Source organism: Oncorhynchus masou, chromosome 18 (genome assembly GCF_036934945.1).
Source record: "Oncorhynchus masou masou isolate Uvic2021 chromosome 18, UVic_Omas_1.1, whole genome shotgun sequence".
Classification (NCBI taxonomy): domain Eukaryota; kingdom Metazoa; phylum Chordata; class Actinopteri; order Salmoniformes; family Salmonidae; genus Oncorhynchus; species Oncorhynchus masou.
Genome location: NC_088229.1, coordinates 24,855,024 through 24,873,059, shown reverse-complemented (window position 1 = coordinate 24,873,059; position 18,036 = coordinate 24,855,024). Strand labels below are relative to the sequence as shown.

Below are 18,036 nucleotides of genomic sequence, written 5' to 3'. Positions count from 1 at the left end.
ATACGGATAGAGAAAGTAACAATGCAGTGCTGGGTGGGGGCAGGGGCAGGGTCAGGGAATACGGACAGAGAAAGTAACAATGCAGTGCTGGGTGGGGGGCAGGGGGCAGGGTCAGGGAATACAGATAGAGAAAGTAACAATCCAGTGCTGGGTGGGTGGGGGGCAGGGGGCAGGGTCAGGGAATACAGATAGAGAAAGTAACAATGCAGTGCTGGGTGGGTGGGGGGCAGGGGGCAGGGTCAGGGAATACAGATAGAGAAAGTAACAATGCAGTGCTGGGTGGGGGGCAGGGGGCAGGGTCAGGGTCAGGGGGCAGGGGGCAGGGGCAGGGAATACAGATAGAGAAAGTAACAATGCAGTGCTGGGTGGGGGGGGGGCAGGGGGCAGGGTCAGGAGGCAGGGTGAGGGAATACAAATAGAGAAAGTAACAATGTAGTGCTGGGTGGCAGGGGGCAGGGGGCAGGTGGCAGGGAATACAGATAGAGAAAGTAACAATGCAGTGCTGGGTGGGGGCAGGGGGCAGGGTCAGGGTCAGGGGGAAGGGTGAGGGGATACAAATAGAGAAAGTAACAATGTAGTGCTGGGTGGCAGGGGGAAGGGGCAGGGAATACAGATAGAGAAAGTAACAATGCAGTGCTGGGTGGGGGCAGGGGGCAGGGGGCAGGGAATACAAATAGAGAAAGTAACAATGTAGTGCTGGGTGGGGGGCAGGGGGCAGGGAATACAGATAGAGAAAGTAACAATGCAGTGCTGGGTGGGGGGCAGGGGGCAGGGGGCAGGGTGAGGGAATACAAATAGAGAAAGTAACAATGTAGTGCTGGGTGGCAGGGGGCAGGGGGAAGGGGCAGGGAATACAGATAGAGAAAGTAACAATGTAGTGCTGGGTGGGGGGCAGGGGGCAGGGAAGTTGGCTGGAGTGGTATGGGGCTATTTATTTCAGACAGACATATTCATGACTCTATGCTTCTCAGACAAATTATTTCCAATTGGCTTCAGAACAAAATAATGAGAAGTTTGCAAGATAGTGAGCTAGAGGGAACGTTCATTAAATTGTATTTTTTTTAGAGGATGAAACAGTGATATGGGGAAATGATCGACAGGTAGTTTGGAATTGAAAAATGGGCCAAAGCTCCTGTTATCAGTAGAGGAAACATTCTCCTGCTCAGACTGTCAACCAATGTCTCATTCCAAACAAAATGATTTTCAATTTTCAAAAACGTTTGTTATTTGCCAGGTCGCATTGCAATTTATTACTAATCCAAGCTGCCATAAATAGTGTTTTTTTGTCATTATAACATCTTAAATGAGTTGTAAGAAGTGTAAGTGAATAATGTGAATTCATACCTATGTCTCTCTATATTTTCCCTCTTCCCAGACATTGACGAGTGTTCTTTTGACCGGGCATGTGACCATTCCTGCGTCAACTCCCCCGGCAGCTTCCAGTGCTTCTGTCATAAAGGCTATGTTCTCTACGGTCTGGCACATTGTGGAGGTAAGGTGACACTTATCCCCCCTCTCCAGGGCTCTGTACACTATTACTCACCCAGTCCACCACACTTCTCTAGACCGTTATCCCTCGTAACTTGAATATTCATTGGCATTACTTCATCTAGTTTCTATACCAGCTGTATTTTGTGTAGTCTGTTTGTATGGCTCCTTATTCCATATTGCTCATCAGACCAGTCAGTCTAATGCTGATGCAATTCTGAGTTGGAGGAAGACTGATTTAGCCTTGATTTTGTGACATGAGTAGAACACAGTAGCACCAATGGCTCCACCTGTTGCACTAAAACAAACAACTCTTATAAGAGGACGTGCTTGATGCTGTGGTAAAGGTAATCTATTCCAGGGTGGTAGAGGTTTGGTAGTTCCAGACGACAGGTGTGTGCTAGATCTGCAGGGTAGAGAGAGGGAGGGACCTGTTTGAGCACATCAGGCTGTTTCGGCGGTCCTTTGATGGTCTGTGTTTCATGGGTCTTAATCTGATGCTGTCTCCAGAGACCTCTCAGCAGAGGGTCTCTCAGAGGAGGTGTAGGACATTGAGAGAGTGACAGAGAGACACAGAGAGAGAGAGAGTGAAAGAGGCAGAGCGAGAAAGAGGAGAGAGAGAATTCACAAAATGGGACGATCACCAAATTGAGACTCTGTTTGCAGAATTCTGCAAAAATATCCTCCATGTACAGCATAAAACACCAAATAATGCATGCAGAGCAGAATTAGGCCGATACCCACTAATTATAAGAATCCAGAAAAAGAGGCGTTAAATTCTACAACCACTTAAAAGGAAGCGATTCCCAAACCTTCCATAACAAAGCCATCACCAACAGAGAGATGAACCTGGAGAAGTGGCCACGAAGCAAGCTGGTCCTGGGGCTCTGTTCACAAACACAAACAGACCCCACAGAGCTCAAGGAGAGCAACACAATTAGACCCAAGCATACCATGAGAAAACAAAAAGATAATTACTTGACACATTGGAAATAATTTACAAAAAAACTGAGCAAACTAGAATGCTATTGGGCCCTAAACAGAGAGTACACATTGGCAGAATACCTAACCACTGTGACTGACCAAAGCTTAAGGAAAGCTTTGACTATGTACAGACTCAGTGAGTATAGCCTTGCTATTGAGAAAGGCCGCCGTGGGCAGACCTGGCTCTCAAGAGAAGACAGGCTATGTCCTCACTGCCAACAAAATGAGATGGAATTTGAGCTGCACTTCCAAACCTCCTGCCCAATGTATGACCATATTAGAGAGACATATTTCCCTCAGATTACACAGAGCCACAAAAAATCTGAAAACAAACCCGATTTTGATAAACTCCCATATCTATTCGGTGAAATACCACAGTGTGCCATCACAGCAGCAATATTTGTGACCTGTTGCCACAAGAAAAGGGCAACCAGTGAAGAACAAACACCATTGTAAATACAACCCATATTTATGTTTATTTATTTTCCCTTTTGTACTTAACAATTTGCACATAATATGACATTAAAATGTCTTTATTCTTTTGGAACTTTTGTGAGTGTAATGTTTACTGTAAATTGTTTATTTCACTTTTTTTATTATCTACTTTACTTGCTTTGGCAAAGTTAACATATGTGTTCCATGCCAATAAACCCCCTAAATTGAAATTGAATTGAGAGAGACAGAGAGAGAGAGACAAAGAGAAATAGAGACAAAGAGAGCGCGACAGAGAGAGAGGAAAAAGACACAGAGAGAGAGAGAGAGAGAGAGACAGAGAGACAGACTATGTACACACACAAAACACATAGCTTTCCAATTATTTCTTCTCCATTCTTGTTCGTTTTGACAGGTCTATCAATGCAGAAATGTTATGATAGCATATTTCCAGCACATGGAATGTAATATGTGTGAATGAGAGGGCAGAATAGTTGCCTGGCATAAGAGCTGTGTGTGTATCTGTGTGCCATTCTAGAAAAGTCCTACTGGTGATGAACGACTCTCCCTCCCTCTTCTAGTCTACACTGTCGGAACTGTTAGATAACCCTGAGATTTATGTTGCTTCCCCTGCACCTCCTCTTCCACAGCAGTAACCAAGGTTGTGTTATTCCCCACCGTAGTTTATCAGTTGAAATATAGCTGCCAAACACGCCAGAGACTGCTGCTCAGTGCTTAACAATGGACTCACCCTAAATAACCCCGATTAGGTCAGTGACCTGCTGTGGAGGCCTGTCATCACTGGCTTCAGCTGACATGTGAGAGAGACTACCCTGACTGAGGCATTAGGAAAACCACATGGTGGAGTTACATTGTGGCGTTAAAGTGAGAGAGGCATGTATTGAGGTGGTACGCTAGCTGTAGAGTAGATGTTACTGTCTGATTATTCCATCTGAATGAATCAATATGTTGTTTACATAAAACCAAGTTGATATTAGATATCATTAGAATACGACTTATATATGTGTTGAATTTGACTTGGTTACAATCACTTGATAAGCATTGAGTAGACTTAAACTTCTTAAGGCTAGGTGGGACACTAGCGCCCCAACTCGACAACATCCGGTGAAATTGCAGAGCACGAAATTCAGAATACAAAATAATTGTTAAAATGAAACATTCATGAAAATACATGTGTCATACATAATTTAAAAGATTAACTTCTTGTTAAGATTTGTCAGATTTCAAAAACGCTTTACGGCGAAAGCATACCATGTGATTATCTGAGGACAGCGCCCTGCACATAAAATCTTTAAAAACATTTTCCTAACAAGCAGAGGTGTCAGAAATAGCGATAAAATAAATCACTTACCTTTGAAGATCTTCCTCTGTTTGCAACCCCAAGGGTCCCACCTACACAACAAATGGTAGTTTTGTTCGATAAAGTCCTTCTTTATATCCCCAAAAAGTCATTCCATTTGTTCAACATGCAGACAAAGCAATCCCAAAAGTTACCAATAAACTTCGTCCAAACAAGCCAAACAACGTTTCTAATCAATCCTCAGGTACCCTAATATGTAAAGAAATTATACAATTTAAGACGGAGAATAGTATGTTCAATACCGTAAATAAATAATGAAGTGCGCACCCTCATCCACGCGTGCCACAAGACTACAGTCCAAATGATAGCCACCTTGAAAAACTACAAATTCTAGCTCATTTAAATAAAAAAACAGGCCTGAAACCCTTTCTAAAGACTGTTTACATCTAGTGGAAGCCATAGGAACTGCAATCTGGGAGGATTTCCTTTGAATATCCCATAGACAAGTGTCTGAATAGGTGGTGACCTAATTCCGGATGGATTCTCCTCTGGTTTTTGCCAGCCATATCAGTTCTGTTATACTCACATACATTATTTTAACAGTTTTAGAAACTTTGGAATGTTTCCTATCCAATACTACCAATTATATGCATATCCTAGCTTCTGGGCCTGAGTAACAGGCAGGTTACTTTGGGCACGTCAGTTATCCGAACTTCCGAATACCGCCCCCAAGGCCTAAGAAGTTTTTAAGAAGACAATGTACCCCATTCTCTACAGACATGGTGCCCTCTGTTTACTGTTGACCTTCACAGTCAAACTGTGATTAGCCTATTCTACAGCCTCTCAGTCTCACTGGAGTCTGGGGCAGAAGAATGTGTGTCTGCGTGTCAGGGAGATGACAGGTATTGATGCCTATTGAAGAAAGCAAGAGCCGGCGGGTGAGCTAGCTCATTTTCATGTTTCTTTTCGTTCCCCCCTGGAGTTGGAGTAATGCCTTTGACACCAGCGGATGATATCATCCACAGACAATAATGATGCATGAGGTCAGCATTCATGTCAATCTGAATGTCTTTTTCTTCTCTCTCTCTTTGACTCTCCACTCTTATTCTCCAATCCCACATTGGCCTCTGGGATGAATGAGTTGATTTCTTCAACTGAATCTCTCTCTCTCTCTCTCTCTCTCTCTCTCTCTCTCTCTCTCTCTCTCTTTCTCTCTCTCTCTCTCTCTCTCTCTCTCTCTCTCTCTCTCTCTCTCTCTCTATCTATCTCTCTTCTCTCTCTGTGTGTGTCTCTCACTCTCTCTGTCTCTCACTCTCTCTTTCTCTCACTCTCTCTATCCCTCTCTCTCTCTCTTTCTCATTACAGTTTTTCTCAATTGCTAAAACATTAAAACCCATTGGCTGAACAAAGTTATCAGTTGCCTGGACTCATTTAGCTAATGATGCAGTCTGTTGTCAATACCTTCAACCATTTCACAAGGTAAAACACAGTCTGTTGTCAATACCTTAAACCATTTCACATGGTAAAACACAGTCTGTTGTCAATACCTTAAACCATTTCACATGGTAAAACACTATTTGCAGATCTCACTTAGACTTTTCAGCAAAACTCTAAACACATTCTCATTCTCACAACACATTCTGCACTCTAATGCACATGTCATCCATACTGGTAAACACAAGTGGCAACAATCAAATACAAATAAAGAACATATGTCATTGATTGAACACAACCATTCAAAATTGATTTAACCTGTTTCAAATGATGCGACACAACCAATATAAACCAGTTCAGAGAGCAAACAGGTTGTTGAAGGTGGGAAGGAGAAAGTCTGAGAATGGATACTGTAGTACAGTGCATTGTAGGCTGTATACTGTACAATGGAAAAATTGTATGGCCCTGAACATTGTGCTTTCCATTTATTAACAGTACTGACTGCTCAATAGATTTTGACTGGTTGCAGGTTCATATCAACAAAGAACAAGAATTACAGTATCACAAAGACAAAGGACAAGTTTGTGAAATGCAGGGTACGGTACTGTAAAAATAGGCGTACAAGGAGGAGGAAGAACAAAAAACAAAATTGCAAAGAGCAAAGCAGAGGAGTAATTCCTGATCAGTTTTGAGCTACTATGATAGAACATGTTTTCGTTCATCAAAAGACAATGACTGGAAAATATGAATATTTTTTTAGATTAAAAATGTACTTCACCCTGAGAATTGTATGTTTTGAACAATGTGTTTTCTATTTTTCGGTGTATTGTTTACTGACTGCTTGAGAGTGAATATAATTTTGATCACTTTGTTTAGGATTTGAGAGCAGTGTTTGATTTTGAACACAGGTAAAACTGTTTTGAGGCGAATGTTTCATTTTGCAAGAGAAGGCAGAGGTTATGTAAATACTGCTTGAAGATGAGGTTTTGCGTTTAATGTTTTCAGGAAATGGAGCAAGATTTCAGAAATCGTGTTTTAGCAATTGAGAAAAACTCTAAATGGAGTTATTCAAGGTGAAGGTCAGATTTCTTCAGACAAGCAGCTTGACAGACAGATGCATCTCCTTTGCTTTGTGACAACACAACCCCAGCCAAACACTATTGATGTAGTCATCCTCTTCATGGTGGGAAAGAGCAGTGGAGGCTTGCAGGCTGTTTTATTCACGCTGAATAATCAAGCTAATCGATATTCTATCAGCAGGCCACATCATCAATCACTGTTATTATCTGTGTTTCTCTCCTGGTGTCCCTGTCACTAAGCTTGGCTTGGCCCAGCACCGAGCCACACCCCTTTGCCTTGTCCCCCTCATCCTCAGCACCAAGCCACACCGCCTTGCCTTGTCCCCCTCATCCTCAGCACCAAACCACACCGCCTTGCCTTGTCCTCCTCATCCTCATCCTCAGCCCCAAGCCACACTGCCTTGCCTTGTCCCCCCTCATCCTCAGCACCAAGCCACACCCCCTTGCCTTGTCATTCTCAGCCCAGAGACACACCGCCTTGCCTTGTCCTCCTCATCCTCAGCCCAGAGACACACCACTTTGCCTTGTCCTCCTCATCCTCAGGCCCGAGCCACACCGCCTTGCCTTGTCCAACTCATCCTCAGGCCCGAGCCACACCGCCTTGCCTTGTCCTCCTCATCCTCAGCACCGAGCCACACCGTCTTGCCTTGTCCTCCTCATCCTCAGCACCGAGCCACACTGTCTTGCCTTGTCCTCCTCATCCTCAGCACCGAGCCACACCGCCTTGCCTTGGTTTTGGTTTATGTGTGTTAAAAAGTTATTATCATTTACTCCTCTCTGGCTCTGTAAAGTCCCTCCAAGTGTTCTTCTTCCCAAAGAGAGAGAATTTTGGTGGGAAGAGAAGTTTCTGACCAAGGGGAAATGCAAAGCAGTGATATCACGTCCTGGATTCAAATGAAAAATCAGGCCTATTTATAAAAACAGACATTCATATTTTGTAGACGTGATCACTGACAGTAGAACTGATTGAGTGAGTGAGTGAGTGAGTGAGTGAGTGAGTGAGTGAGTGAGTGAGTGAGTGAGTGTGCATACAGTACAAGTCAAAAGTTTGGCCACAACTACTCATTCAAGGTTTTTTCTTCATTTTTACTATTTTCAACCCAATTGAGATGGTTTAAGATGAGTTGGGCCACAGAGTGAAGGAAGGGCAGCCAACAAGTGCTCAGCATATGTGGGAACTCCTTCAAGGCTGTTGGAATAGCATTCCAAACCCTTGAATGAGTAGGTGTGTCCAAACTTTTGACTGGTACTGTATGTCTATGTGTTTGATGTGTTGAATTGTTGCCTTGTGGATTTCCACTCAAATGAGTGTTTTGGTAGCTGGGTCTAGACACAGGTAACTGTGATAATAAAAGTGTCTGGAACTCTATTGGAGGGATGTGACACCATCTTCCATGAGAAATTCCATTTTGTTGATGGTGGTGGAAAAAGCTGTCTCAGCCACCACTTCAGAATCTCTCATTAGTGTTACAATTGGGTTGAGATCTGGTGACTGAGACACACACCCTTTATACCCCATTCTCATTTGAGACCCCTTTTGAGATATGTATTTCTTCTTGCCATGGTAGCCAAAATAATGAGCAACTGGGCATTTTTATACATAACCCTAAGCATTCTGGGATGTTTTAATTGCTTAATTAACTCAGCACTGAGTTTCAAAGTATTTTGTATCTCAAGTTTTTATCTCAAGTATTTACTCAAGTTTACCTGTACATGGTCATAACTGTCCGTTTTCCTCTGCAGATATTGATGAGTGCAGTATAAACCGCGGTAGCTGTAAATATGGCTGTGTCAACACTCAGGGCAGCTATGAGTGTACTTGTCCAACTGGATACAAGCTGCACTGGAACAGGAAGGACTGCATTGGTATGTAACAACACCACCACCCGGTGGTCTGGACATAGAAACACACATTATGGCTTGGTTCCAAAGTCATGGAAAGGATGTTGTAATTGATGAGTAGTGTATGATTGTGATGGTGTTTTTATGTTCATTCAGAGCTGGTGAAATGTCTGCCTGGCCTAGCTCCCAAGACCACTCTGACCTGCAGTAAAACCGGCAAGAAAGAGAGCTGCTCCCTCACCTGCACCTCCAAGGCTCACTATCTGGCAGGTAGAGGCATCCATACAATATCAGCGTTAATACACATTGTTACAGTTTCTATCTCAAATATTGTGTGCTATTGATTTAAATTACTTCTGACTGAAGCTGTAACGATATGTTGAATCATTTACAGAATCTGACAGCAGCTATACAGTGAGCTGTGGCATCCCCATCCTACGAGGCAAATCCCCAGCCAGGCTGAACACAAGCAGCAGTCCGAGCTGCATAGGTACAGTGTCCTACAGAGGCATTCTTAGGACTTAGGCAGAAGGTTGCAGATGTAGCTAGGGTTAGGGTTAGGGGTTGTGGTCAGTATCAATGGGTTTGTATATTGTTCCTGTCTGTGCCACTGCATATATGCAACTGTTGTGGACGGAATGGTTCTATTGTAGTGTGGTCCTCCTCTACACCCATCCACCTGCACTGTTCTGTTTGCCTGTAGAAACAGGGGCCCCTCCAGTGAAGCAGACCGCCTCTTTCAAGATCAAAGATGCCAAGTGCCACCTGCACCCCAAGCTGACAGGCAGGGCTGAGGACAGGGGCCGAGCGCTGGGGCCAGGTGAGGGGCCACATCTGGCCTACATTCCAGACCTTGGTAATGATGGCCTTACAAAAAAACTGACAATTCAACTACAGTGCATTCTTTTTTTCTGTATGTCTCATATTCAGTGTGTGCATATTCAACAGCAAATTTGTAGGTAAGTGGGTCTCTGTGTATTTGCTACATAGTAACCCTCACTGTGATTATGTGCAATGAAGCCAGTAATCTGTCTAACATATGCTGCTAACAGACCAACGCAACCACCCCACCCCTAACCCATGAAAGACCCAGCATGGATGTTGACACCCAGTAACTTACAATGTTGTTTTACAATAATGTGTCTCTAGGAAGTGGACAGCCCTGCAATAACTGCCTGGTTACGTTTGTCAACCTCAAATGTGACTCCTCCAAGAAGGCCAAAGGGCGTCGTGTCCGTAACCCCACCAACAAAGAAGTGACACGCATCACCCTGGAGCTCGAGGCGGAGGTCAAGCCAGGAGACACCACAGGTCAATCAGTACTGAGATTTACAAGATGTCTGCTTTGATATGCCTCCCTGACACTGTGATTGACTGATTGATTCATTTTTGATTGCTCAATGAATTAATGTACTGTCCCTTCTCCCTCATAGGAAGCTGTAACCTGAGTTGCCTGCGCCAGCGCATGGAGAAGCAAGTGAAGACATACATCAAGGCCCTGAAGAAGTCGATCAATCAGGAGCGTTTCCTGATCCGCGTGGCTGGGCTGGAGTACGAGGTGGCCCAGAAGCTGCCCCAGGTCGCTTCAGCAGGCCACGAGAACTGTGGTCCAGGACGGGAGAAGGACAGCGGACGCTGTGGTAAGAAAGACCAGTTTGGCAGCCATCTTTCTCTGTCACCAGTTACCATGCAGACCATGATTCTGTACGAAAATGTTATTATATCACAGATGGCATAAACAGTCAAGACACTGTCGTGACACAAACCATAAACTGACATAGGTTCTCAGGACTATTTATGACTCGTGTGTACTTATGTATTCCTATAGTCTCATGTACTGAATACAAAAACATCTCCAGAGCTGTGGTGCGCTAGTTAGTTTGGAGCAAGGAGTGTTTGGCGTCAGTGCATGTACTGTATAGCTCTCTCACCAGACCCCTCCTGGCTATTCTCTCAGTCAGATGTTTGCCAGGATCGTACTACCAAGGGGAACAGGAACGATGCATCCAGTGCCCACCTGGCACCTTTCAGGAGAGGGAGGGGCAGCTGGCCTGTGACCTGTGCCCTGGCAGTGATGGGCATGGACCTGCCGGGGCACGCAACATCTCCTCCTGTGCAGGTACATACACACCCCTGATGGCAGACTGCACTAATTATCCATTCATATGTCTGCATGTGCCAACATTGTAAAGTAACCTATAGTGAAGTGCAGCACAGGGTACTGTACATCTCTATTTGACTGAAAGTGTCTTGTTACTGTTGTCTACATCAAGGTCAGTGTCCTACTGGCTACTTCTCCAGTGATGGGTTTCAGCCATGCCAGCCATGCCCGTTTGGATCCTACCAGCCTGACCTGGGACGGACCCTATGCTTTCCCTGCGGAGGGGGGCTGAGCACCAAACGGGAGGGGTCCAGCTCCTTCCATGACTGTGAGGTCAAAGGTCAGTTACGTCATATTATCCTGTGCCATCAATATTATTTCACCTCAGATTTGGTTTGTAAGTGTGCGTATGTGTGTGTCCCTCTCCTCTCTGCAGTTCAGTGCTCCCCTGGCCACTACTACAACACTACGGTGCACCGCTGTATTCGTTGCCCTTTGGGCAGCTACCAGACAGAGTTCAGACAGAACTACTGCATCACCTGTCCTGGTAACACCACTACAGACTTTGATGGGGCCACCAGTGTCTCTCAGTGCAAGAGTACGTTCCTGATTGTATAAACATGCTATTTGCATACAGAATGCATTTTCTGACAGAATCACTTTTTATTTTGGACTTTCAAAAATGTAGCCTTGAGCCTTAATTTGCATTCCTTTTCTATGAATATTAAATTAAAAATCCAGGTTGCATAAACTACCCTAAAGGGAATTGGTCCACACGTAACAAATGTAATTATTTATTTTATCTACCAAGCCAAATAGAAATATAAATAACTTATTATTATTGTGTGTGTGGTGTGTGGTGTGTGGTGTGTGGTGTGTGTACATTAGACCGAGAATGCAGAGGAGAGATGGGAGAGTTCACAGGTTACATTGAGTCGCCCAACTACCCCGGAAACTACCCAGCTAATGTGGAATGTATCTGGATCATCAACCCACCCAACAAGCGCAAGATCCTCATGGTGGTGCCTGAGATCTTCCTGCCCTCAGAGGACGAGTGTGGAGACGTACTGGTTATGAGGAAGAACTGTAAGCACCTCTCATATAACCAAGCGCATGTGTTTAATACCATTCCATTCACTACATTCCAGCCATTATTAGGAGCCGTCCTCCCATCACCAGCCTCTTCTCAACCCAGTGGGGTGTTCCACAATATCAATCCACTCTATAGAGATTGGATCTAGGTTTCAATAAACACTGAAAATACTCAAACAACAAATGCTGTACTATACATAGTTCAATTTTAAGGTTTTAGTTTTTAAGGCGTCTACTTGAGAAGCTTTCAAGTTGAGGAAATTATCATAAGAGCAGATTGAGATTGAGTGCCTGCATACCCAATGTGCAAAGTATTTTGTCAATCTTCTCTGTATCTCGTCTGTTCTTCCAGGGTCGGCCACATCCATCACCACCTATGAGACGTGTCAGACGTACGAGCGACCTATAGCCTTCACCGCCCGCTCCCGCAGACTCTGGATCAACTTCAAGTCCAATGAGGCTAACAGTGCCCGAGGCTTCCAGATCCCCTATGTCACCTATGACGGTAAACTCTCACCCACCACAGAAACCCACTGAGGAAACAGAGGGGGCAAGTCTTCAGATTCTGAGGTGTTTACTGTATCATGTGTTTTTGTGGATTCACAGAGGATTATGAACAGCTTGTAGAGGACATTGTCAGAGATGGAAGACTCTATGCCTCTGAAAACCATCAAGAAATCCTAAAGGTTAGTGTCTGCTGCTAAGATACATACTACTGCATCACTCAGTGGGCCATGTTCAAGTCAGGTATTGTCTGAATAAATAATTTTGTATACTTGAATACTTCTCAGTAAAGTGTGCTGTGTTGTTCTCTTCTTCCTAACAGGATAAAAAGCTGATTAAAACTCTCTTCGACGTGCTGGCCCACCCAAACAACTACTTCAAGTACACCACTCGGGAGTTCAGCGAGATGCTGCCGCACTCCTTCTTGCGCCTCATAAGCAGCAAAGTCTCCGCCTTCTTGCGACCATATAAGTAGTCTACACATCAAACCCCGCCCCTGAAGGACCAGATCCCGCCCCCCTCTAACAGGCCAAACAACTCTCACAGGACTTCTAACAAGTTGACAAAAAATAACTATTTTTTTCTTCTATTTTTTCATACTGTAGGCTTTGACGACACACTTCACTATGCAGTCTCATACTCAATCTGTTTTGCAGTATTTAGTTGTATGCCATTTTAATTTCTCCAAAACCATGCAGTATCTGAAGCCAACCAACTTGAGTCAAAGTACAGTACAGGCTTTCTTGCCCATCTCTTCTTTCTGAATATTTATCACGACTCCAATATGTTTGTGTCATTGTATTTTTTGGTTTGTTGCTGTTGTCATTCTTGTTTCTATTATCATATAACATAGATGGCCTTGTCTGTCATTTTCACAGCAATCCATAATTAGAAGGATACGTGTGCATTTCAGATGACGCATGTTGTCTGTTTGTTGACTAAATGGACAACGGTAGAGGCATTTATGTCAAACAGGAAGAATGATGTAAGGGCAATATGTTTGTCACATTTGTTTTGAGCTGGAACAGAGTTATCGTAAACGTGCTTTAATAAATAGTCTTTCACTTGAATTCCAGCTTTAACCATGACAGGATGAGTCTGTTTTGATAAATGAATAACCTTTTGTATATCTATATCCTCCATAAGCAGTCCTCAAGGAGAAGGACCTGTCAGTTTCATGTCATAGTTACATTCCACAACATTCAAGCCTTACTATATCTGAGCTCTTAGAGCAACTTCTTGTTAAGGTATTACTGTTAAAACAGTTATTCTATGTTTTTTTCATCTGTCCAGATTGTATAACTGTCTGTTGCCTACCTACAGATATTTTCTGTTAGTCTATATCCAAGTTAACTTATACAAAGTGTATAAATTGTAGTTTATAAAAAAAAATCCAGAAGGTGATGGACATTTTGGAAAATAAATAGAAAACTAGATTTGTGAGAATCACAGATGAAAATCAGAATAATGTCTCTATGGTCCATGACTGGTGAGGAGAGAGACAGAATAATGTCTCTATGGTCCATGACTGGTGAGAGAGAGAGACAGAGAAATGTCTCTATGGTCCATGACTGGTGAGGAGAGAGACAGAATAATGTCTCTATGGTCCATGACTGGTGAGAGAGAGAGACAGAGAAATGTCTCTATGGTCCATGACTTGTGAGTGAGAGACAGATAAATGTCTCCATAGTCCATGACTGGTGAGGAGAGAGACAGATAAATGTCTCTATGGTCCATGACTGGTGAGGGAGAGACAGATAAATGTCTCCATAGTCCATGACTGGTGAGGAGAGAGACAGATAAATGTCTCTATGGTCCATGACTGGTGAGGGAGAGACAGATAAATGTCTCTATGGTCCATGACTGGTGAGGGAGAGACAGAGATACATCTTAATTAAAGGGCAAGGTTCTGTGATACAGAAAACGTCTTTATTGGACACAACTGTGAGAGAGAGAGACAGAGAAATGTCTATGAGGGACATACGCTTGCTGCTTCTCTTAAAAAGGTCACTTTAATTCTTCAATTTCAAGTCGTCTTTCTGTGCTCGCATCACACTAATAGTCCATTGCATTAATATAAAAGAATGTTGTGTTCAGAGAGATGCATCATAAGTATAAATACAATTCTACCGCCAGTCCTCATGTAAGTTGAAAGTCATATCACATTTGCCTCTTCATCCATGGATTACCAACTGATTGTAATGTTATTCTTTCAATCTTGTAAATAATGGAGAAAAAAATTGACACGGTTTGAGTCCTTTTTAATCTAAATAAACTTGAGCAGGATCCCCAAACTATTTTCTTTCCATGTCCTCTTCACCCTTTCCCTAATCCAATGACCCCCCCCCCCACACCAGCCCCCTTTTCCCCAAACACCCACGTCAGATTCTGTCCCAATAAGACCAGCTCTTCCAAAGACTGTCCACACGGCAAAAGCCTAGTTATTATCTCATGCACTAGATCTAGTGCCTGTCATCCTACCTTTGTTGTATAAGTGCAATGAATGAAGTCTCCATTGTGCTACTCCTCTCTTTGTGTCCAAAGAAATACTAAAAAACAATGTTAATATTTGTCAAAACCTAACAAAGGATTGTCTTTTCTTGGACTCATTTTTAAAAATTGTGACTGGCGTTATTTAGGGTTTTGAATGAAGTTACTTTATATTCAGCATCCCACTACAATAATGTTGAAAAACGAATATAGTTGATCAATGCAATACTATTACAATGGAATTATTGCAATGTAAAAACAAATGACAATGATAACAAGTAATCCTCATACACTCAAACCTTTGTTGAAGAAGAATCAACATGTTAGCTACGGCTCTTAAATATAAGGGATTTCCCTTGGAAACTCTGTTATAATTTTATTTTAGATTTTTTTTTGTAAATAAAAGAGAAAATAAACCGTGTAAATGGTAAAAGCTATTGTACAATACCTTTAGATAGTTGTAAGCACAGGTGCTTCTGGACAAGAGAAAAGGATTTTGACCACATTGCTAAATTGCAAGACAAGCGTGGCCTAGCCATGCAGACCTCATAATCAGAAGGAACTGTTTAATACACATCACAGAACATCTGCCATAGCTGTGTTCTTTTGAATGTTTGTTTTAAAGTTGCCATTAGTATTTATACCACCCTGTTTTTTTTTTAAATTCCAACATTTCGATAGCGCTCACTGCTTCCACCTGTCTCAACTCATCCTTTCCCTCTCTTCATCCCTCTGTCCCTGCAGCCTGAACACACCAGATGTTTTTTGTTGTTGTTTTTTTTACATGAGTTTGCTATGATGTATCATAGAGTTGATAATGGTATTTGCACTTGAAAATTGTTATTGCTCATGTAAAAATGTCTGGATTTTGTATTGTCTTTTTAAATGAATGGAATTGCTGTTCTTACATTTCTTGTAGTTCTCGTTTGTTCTCTAAATGCTCGCCTACTGTGTTCAACCCATGAGGATGAAGATGCACACGTGCATGTACCTTTATCAACTGTACAACAAAAATATATTAAAAAGTATGTACAGAGATGAAATGAAACAAGATTATGAGCTTGTTTCTGTCAAAAACACTTCAAAATAAACATACTGTAATTGAGTTTAATTTGTAATATTATTTGATGTCAAAGTAGCCCTTTTCTTTAAATATGTTTATGAGACTAAGGAGGACATCTCAGAATCCCTGTTTATACCTGGTTCTAACTTGCATCCTTTGTCCTGATCTTGTCCACATTCTGAATGTGCCAACATTTTTAGTCAGGTGTAGACAATCAAAAGACACATTGTGATCTGATTCTGATCAGATCCTCCTGTCCACCTCCAAAGGTAGTCAAACATGCCTTGTATAGACATCTCTGGACAGAGAAACCATTTAAATCATAATTATTCCACCCTCTAAAATCATTGACAAGTTGCTGCATTGACTGATTATATCAATATGTGTCTTACAAAAAAGAACATATCTTATTTTGAAAGAAAAGCTGTGACATAATGTGCCTAAAGGAAGGTACCAGGATATCTGGTCACAATACAGACACAGTGGACAGATAACATACATTTAAAATACTATGTGTAGACAACACATTTCTGGAAATGTGGGCACAATCAGAATGTACACAAGATCAGGACAAAGGACCCATGTTAGCACCAGGTATAAACGGGGCTAGACATTAACCATCTCTTAAAAACAATTGGAGCAGATTAGGGGTGTGTCGGGTACTATTTTGTGTATTAGGTTTGTGTACTGGTCTTTCTGACTCACCCTTGAAACTGGAATGGAAATCATTCGAGCATCAATTTAATCCCAAACTGTGCTGAGATTATATCCAGTGCTGTAGAAGTACAACAAGTTTTTAAACCATGTATAATGTTTCTAAATGATACAATATTAAATCAAGTCATACTAACCCTTGTGTTGTCTTAAAGGTAAAAAAAAAAAAAAAGACCCTTAAACTATGTTGAACAGAAGAGAAAGCCCCTAAATTATATTTTTTCAACTTGAAATTTGCTGACTTTCCTAGAGTGACCCCAACATTAGAAAAAGTGAAACATCGCCTTTGTTCATATTTCCATGAAAGCTGTACACCACCAGGGTACAAAGATTGTCTTTGGGTTATTTTTGACCCGGTAGTTATAAAACCATTTGCACACCACAAAAACCACAAAGACACACACAAACACACATTGAGAAATTGAGATTGTGTGCTACCGATTGAACTCAGACAAAACTAAAATGTTCTTGTGCATCCCCCCCCCACGACCCCACACATGACTCAAGTTCACAGACAAAATAAAAACAATTTCAGACAAAATAAACTACATTTCAGAAAAAATAAATATTTCTTGAAAGCATTGTTTACTAATGGGGAATGCAGTCAGAGGCTATAAAGGTGCTGCGGATGACAGTCCCCCCAGTTCTCTCTTTGCAGAAGCCATGAGTGCATGTTTCAGTGCCCAAAAGGTCGTAGATCAGATTGTGACCTGCGTGCCTACATAGGGCTGCTAATCTTAGCGGTGTGTGTAGGTCCCGAGGCGAGGCTACATGTGGTCTCTGGGATGCAGAGAGGGGAAGGGAGATGTTCTGTGCCACGATGCCACTGAAAGTCTTTCACACTTTCTCAAATCAAATCAAATCAATTTATATAGCCCTTCGTACATCAGCTGATATCTCAAAGTGCTGTATGGAAACCCAGCCTAAAACCCCAAACAGCAAGCAATGCAGGTGTAGAAGCACGAATGCTTCAAGAAAGCTACGATTTGATAACCGTGAGTCAAGACCTGCAAGACGTGTGAGAGACAAACTGGCGGCCATAGGAGAGGTCTGGGAGAAGTGGGTGGAGTGTCTGCCATACCTCTACAACCCTGGGCCGGAAGTAACAGTGGATGAGCAACTGGTTCCATTCTGTAATGTAAGTGATTTCCACTGTTCATTTTATTATGTATTGCTGTAATATCATTGATTTATGTGATTGTTTTCTGTAACACTGATACTAATTACTGATAGTTATCTCACTTGTCAAAAGGTCCCTGTCCTTTCTGGCAGTATATGCCCAGCAAGCCATTAAAGTATGGCATCAAGATATGGGTGGCCTGTGACGCATAATCCAGCGACGCTTGGGAGATGCAAGTCTACACAGGGAAGCCGACCAGTGGAGGCCTGGAGAAGAACCAGGGGATGCGGCCTGTGCTTGATGTGACAGATGAACTGAGGAGGCACAATGTCACGTGTGACAATTTCTTCACCTGTTACCTCAGCCAGTAGC

The 18,036-nt window shown here is 42.6% G+C and overlaps 1 protein-coding gene across 4 annotated transcripts in view; it reads left to right on the top strand.

Moving 5' to 3' along the window:
- LOC135504285 (signal peptide, CUB and EGF-like domain-containing protein 3) overlaps positions 1-15,676 on the top strand; it is a 141,261-nt gene extending 125,585 nt beyond the window's left edge. For 2 of the 4 annotated variants that reach the window (XM_064922694.1, XM_064922697.1), the window contains 14 exons: positions 1,376-1,492; positions 8,482-8,604; positions 8,737-8,850; positions 8,975-9,070; positions 9,284-9,436; positions 9,730-9,891; positions 10,014-10,220; positions 10,538-10,699; positions 10,854-11,021; positions 11,118-11,279; positions 11,570-11,767; positions 12,126-12,278; positions 12,380-12,459; positions 12,600-15,676. In XM_064922694.1, the coding sequence (XP_064778766.1) occupies positions 1,376-1,492; positions 8,482-8,604; positions 8,737-8,850; positions 8,975-9,070; positions 9,284-9,436; positions 9,730-9,891; positions 10,014-10,220; positions 10,538-10,699; positions 10,854-11,021; positions 11,118-11,279; positions 11,570-11,767; positions 12,126-12,278; positions 12,380-12,459; positions 12,600-12,752 (2,048 nt within the window). In that variant the 3' untranslated portion in view covers positions 12,753-15,676. The remainder of the gene's footprint in view (positions 1-1,375; positions 1,493-8,481; positions 8,605-8,736; positions 8,851-8,974; positions 9,071-9,283; positions 9,437-9,729; positions 9,892-10,013; positions 10,221-10,537; positions 10,700-10,853; positions 11,022-11,117; positions 11,280-11,569; positions 11,768-12,125; positions 12,279-12,379; positions 12,460-12,599) is intronic. The other 2 variants (XM_064922695.1, XM_064922696.1) reach the window with 2 other exon arrangements.
- The last annotated feature ends 2,360 nt before the right edge of the window (positions 15,677-18,036 follow it).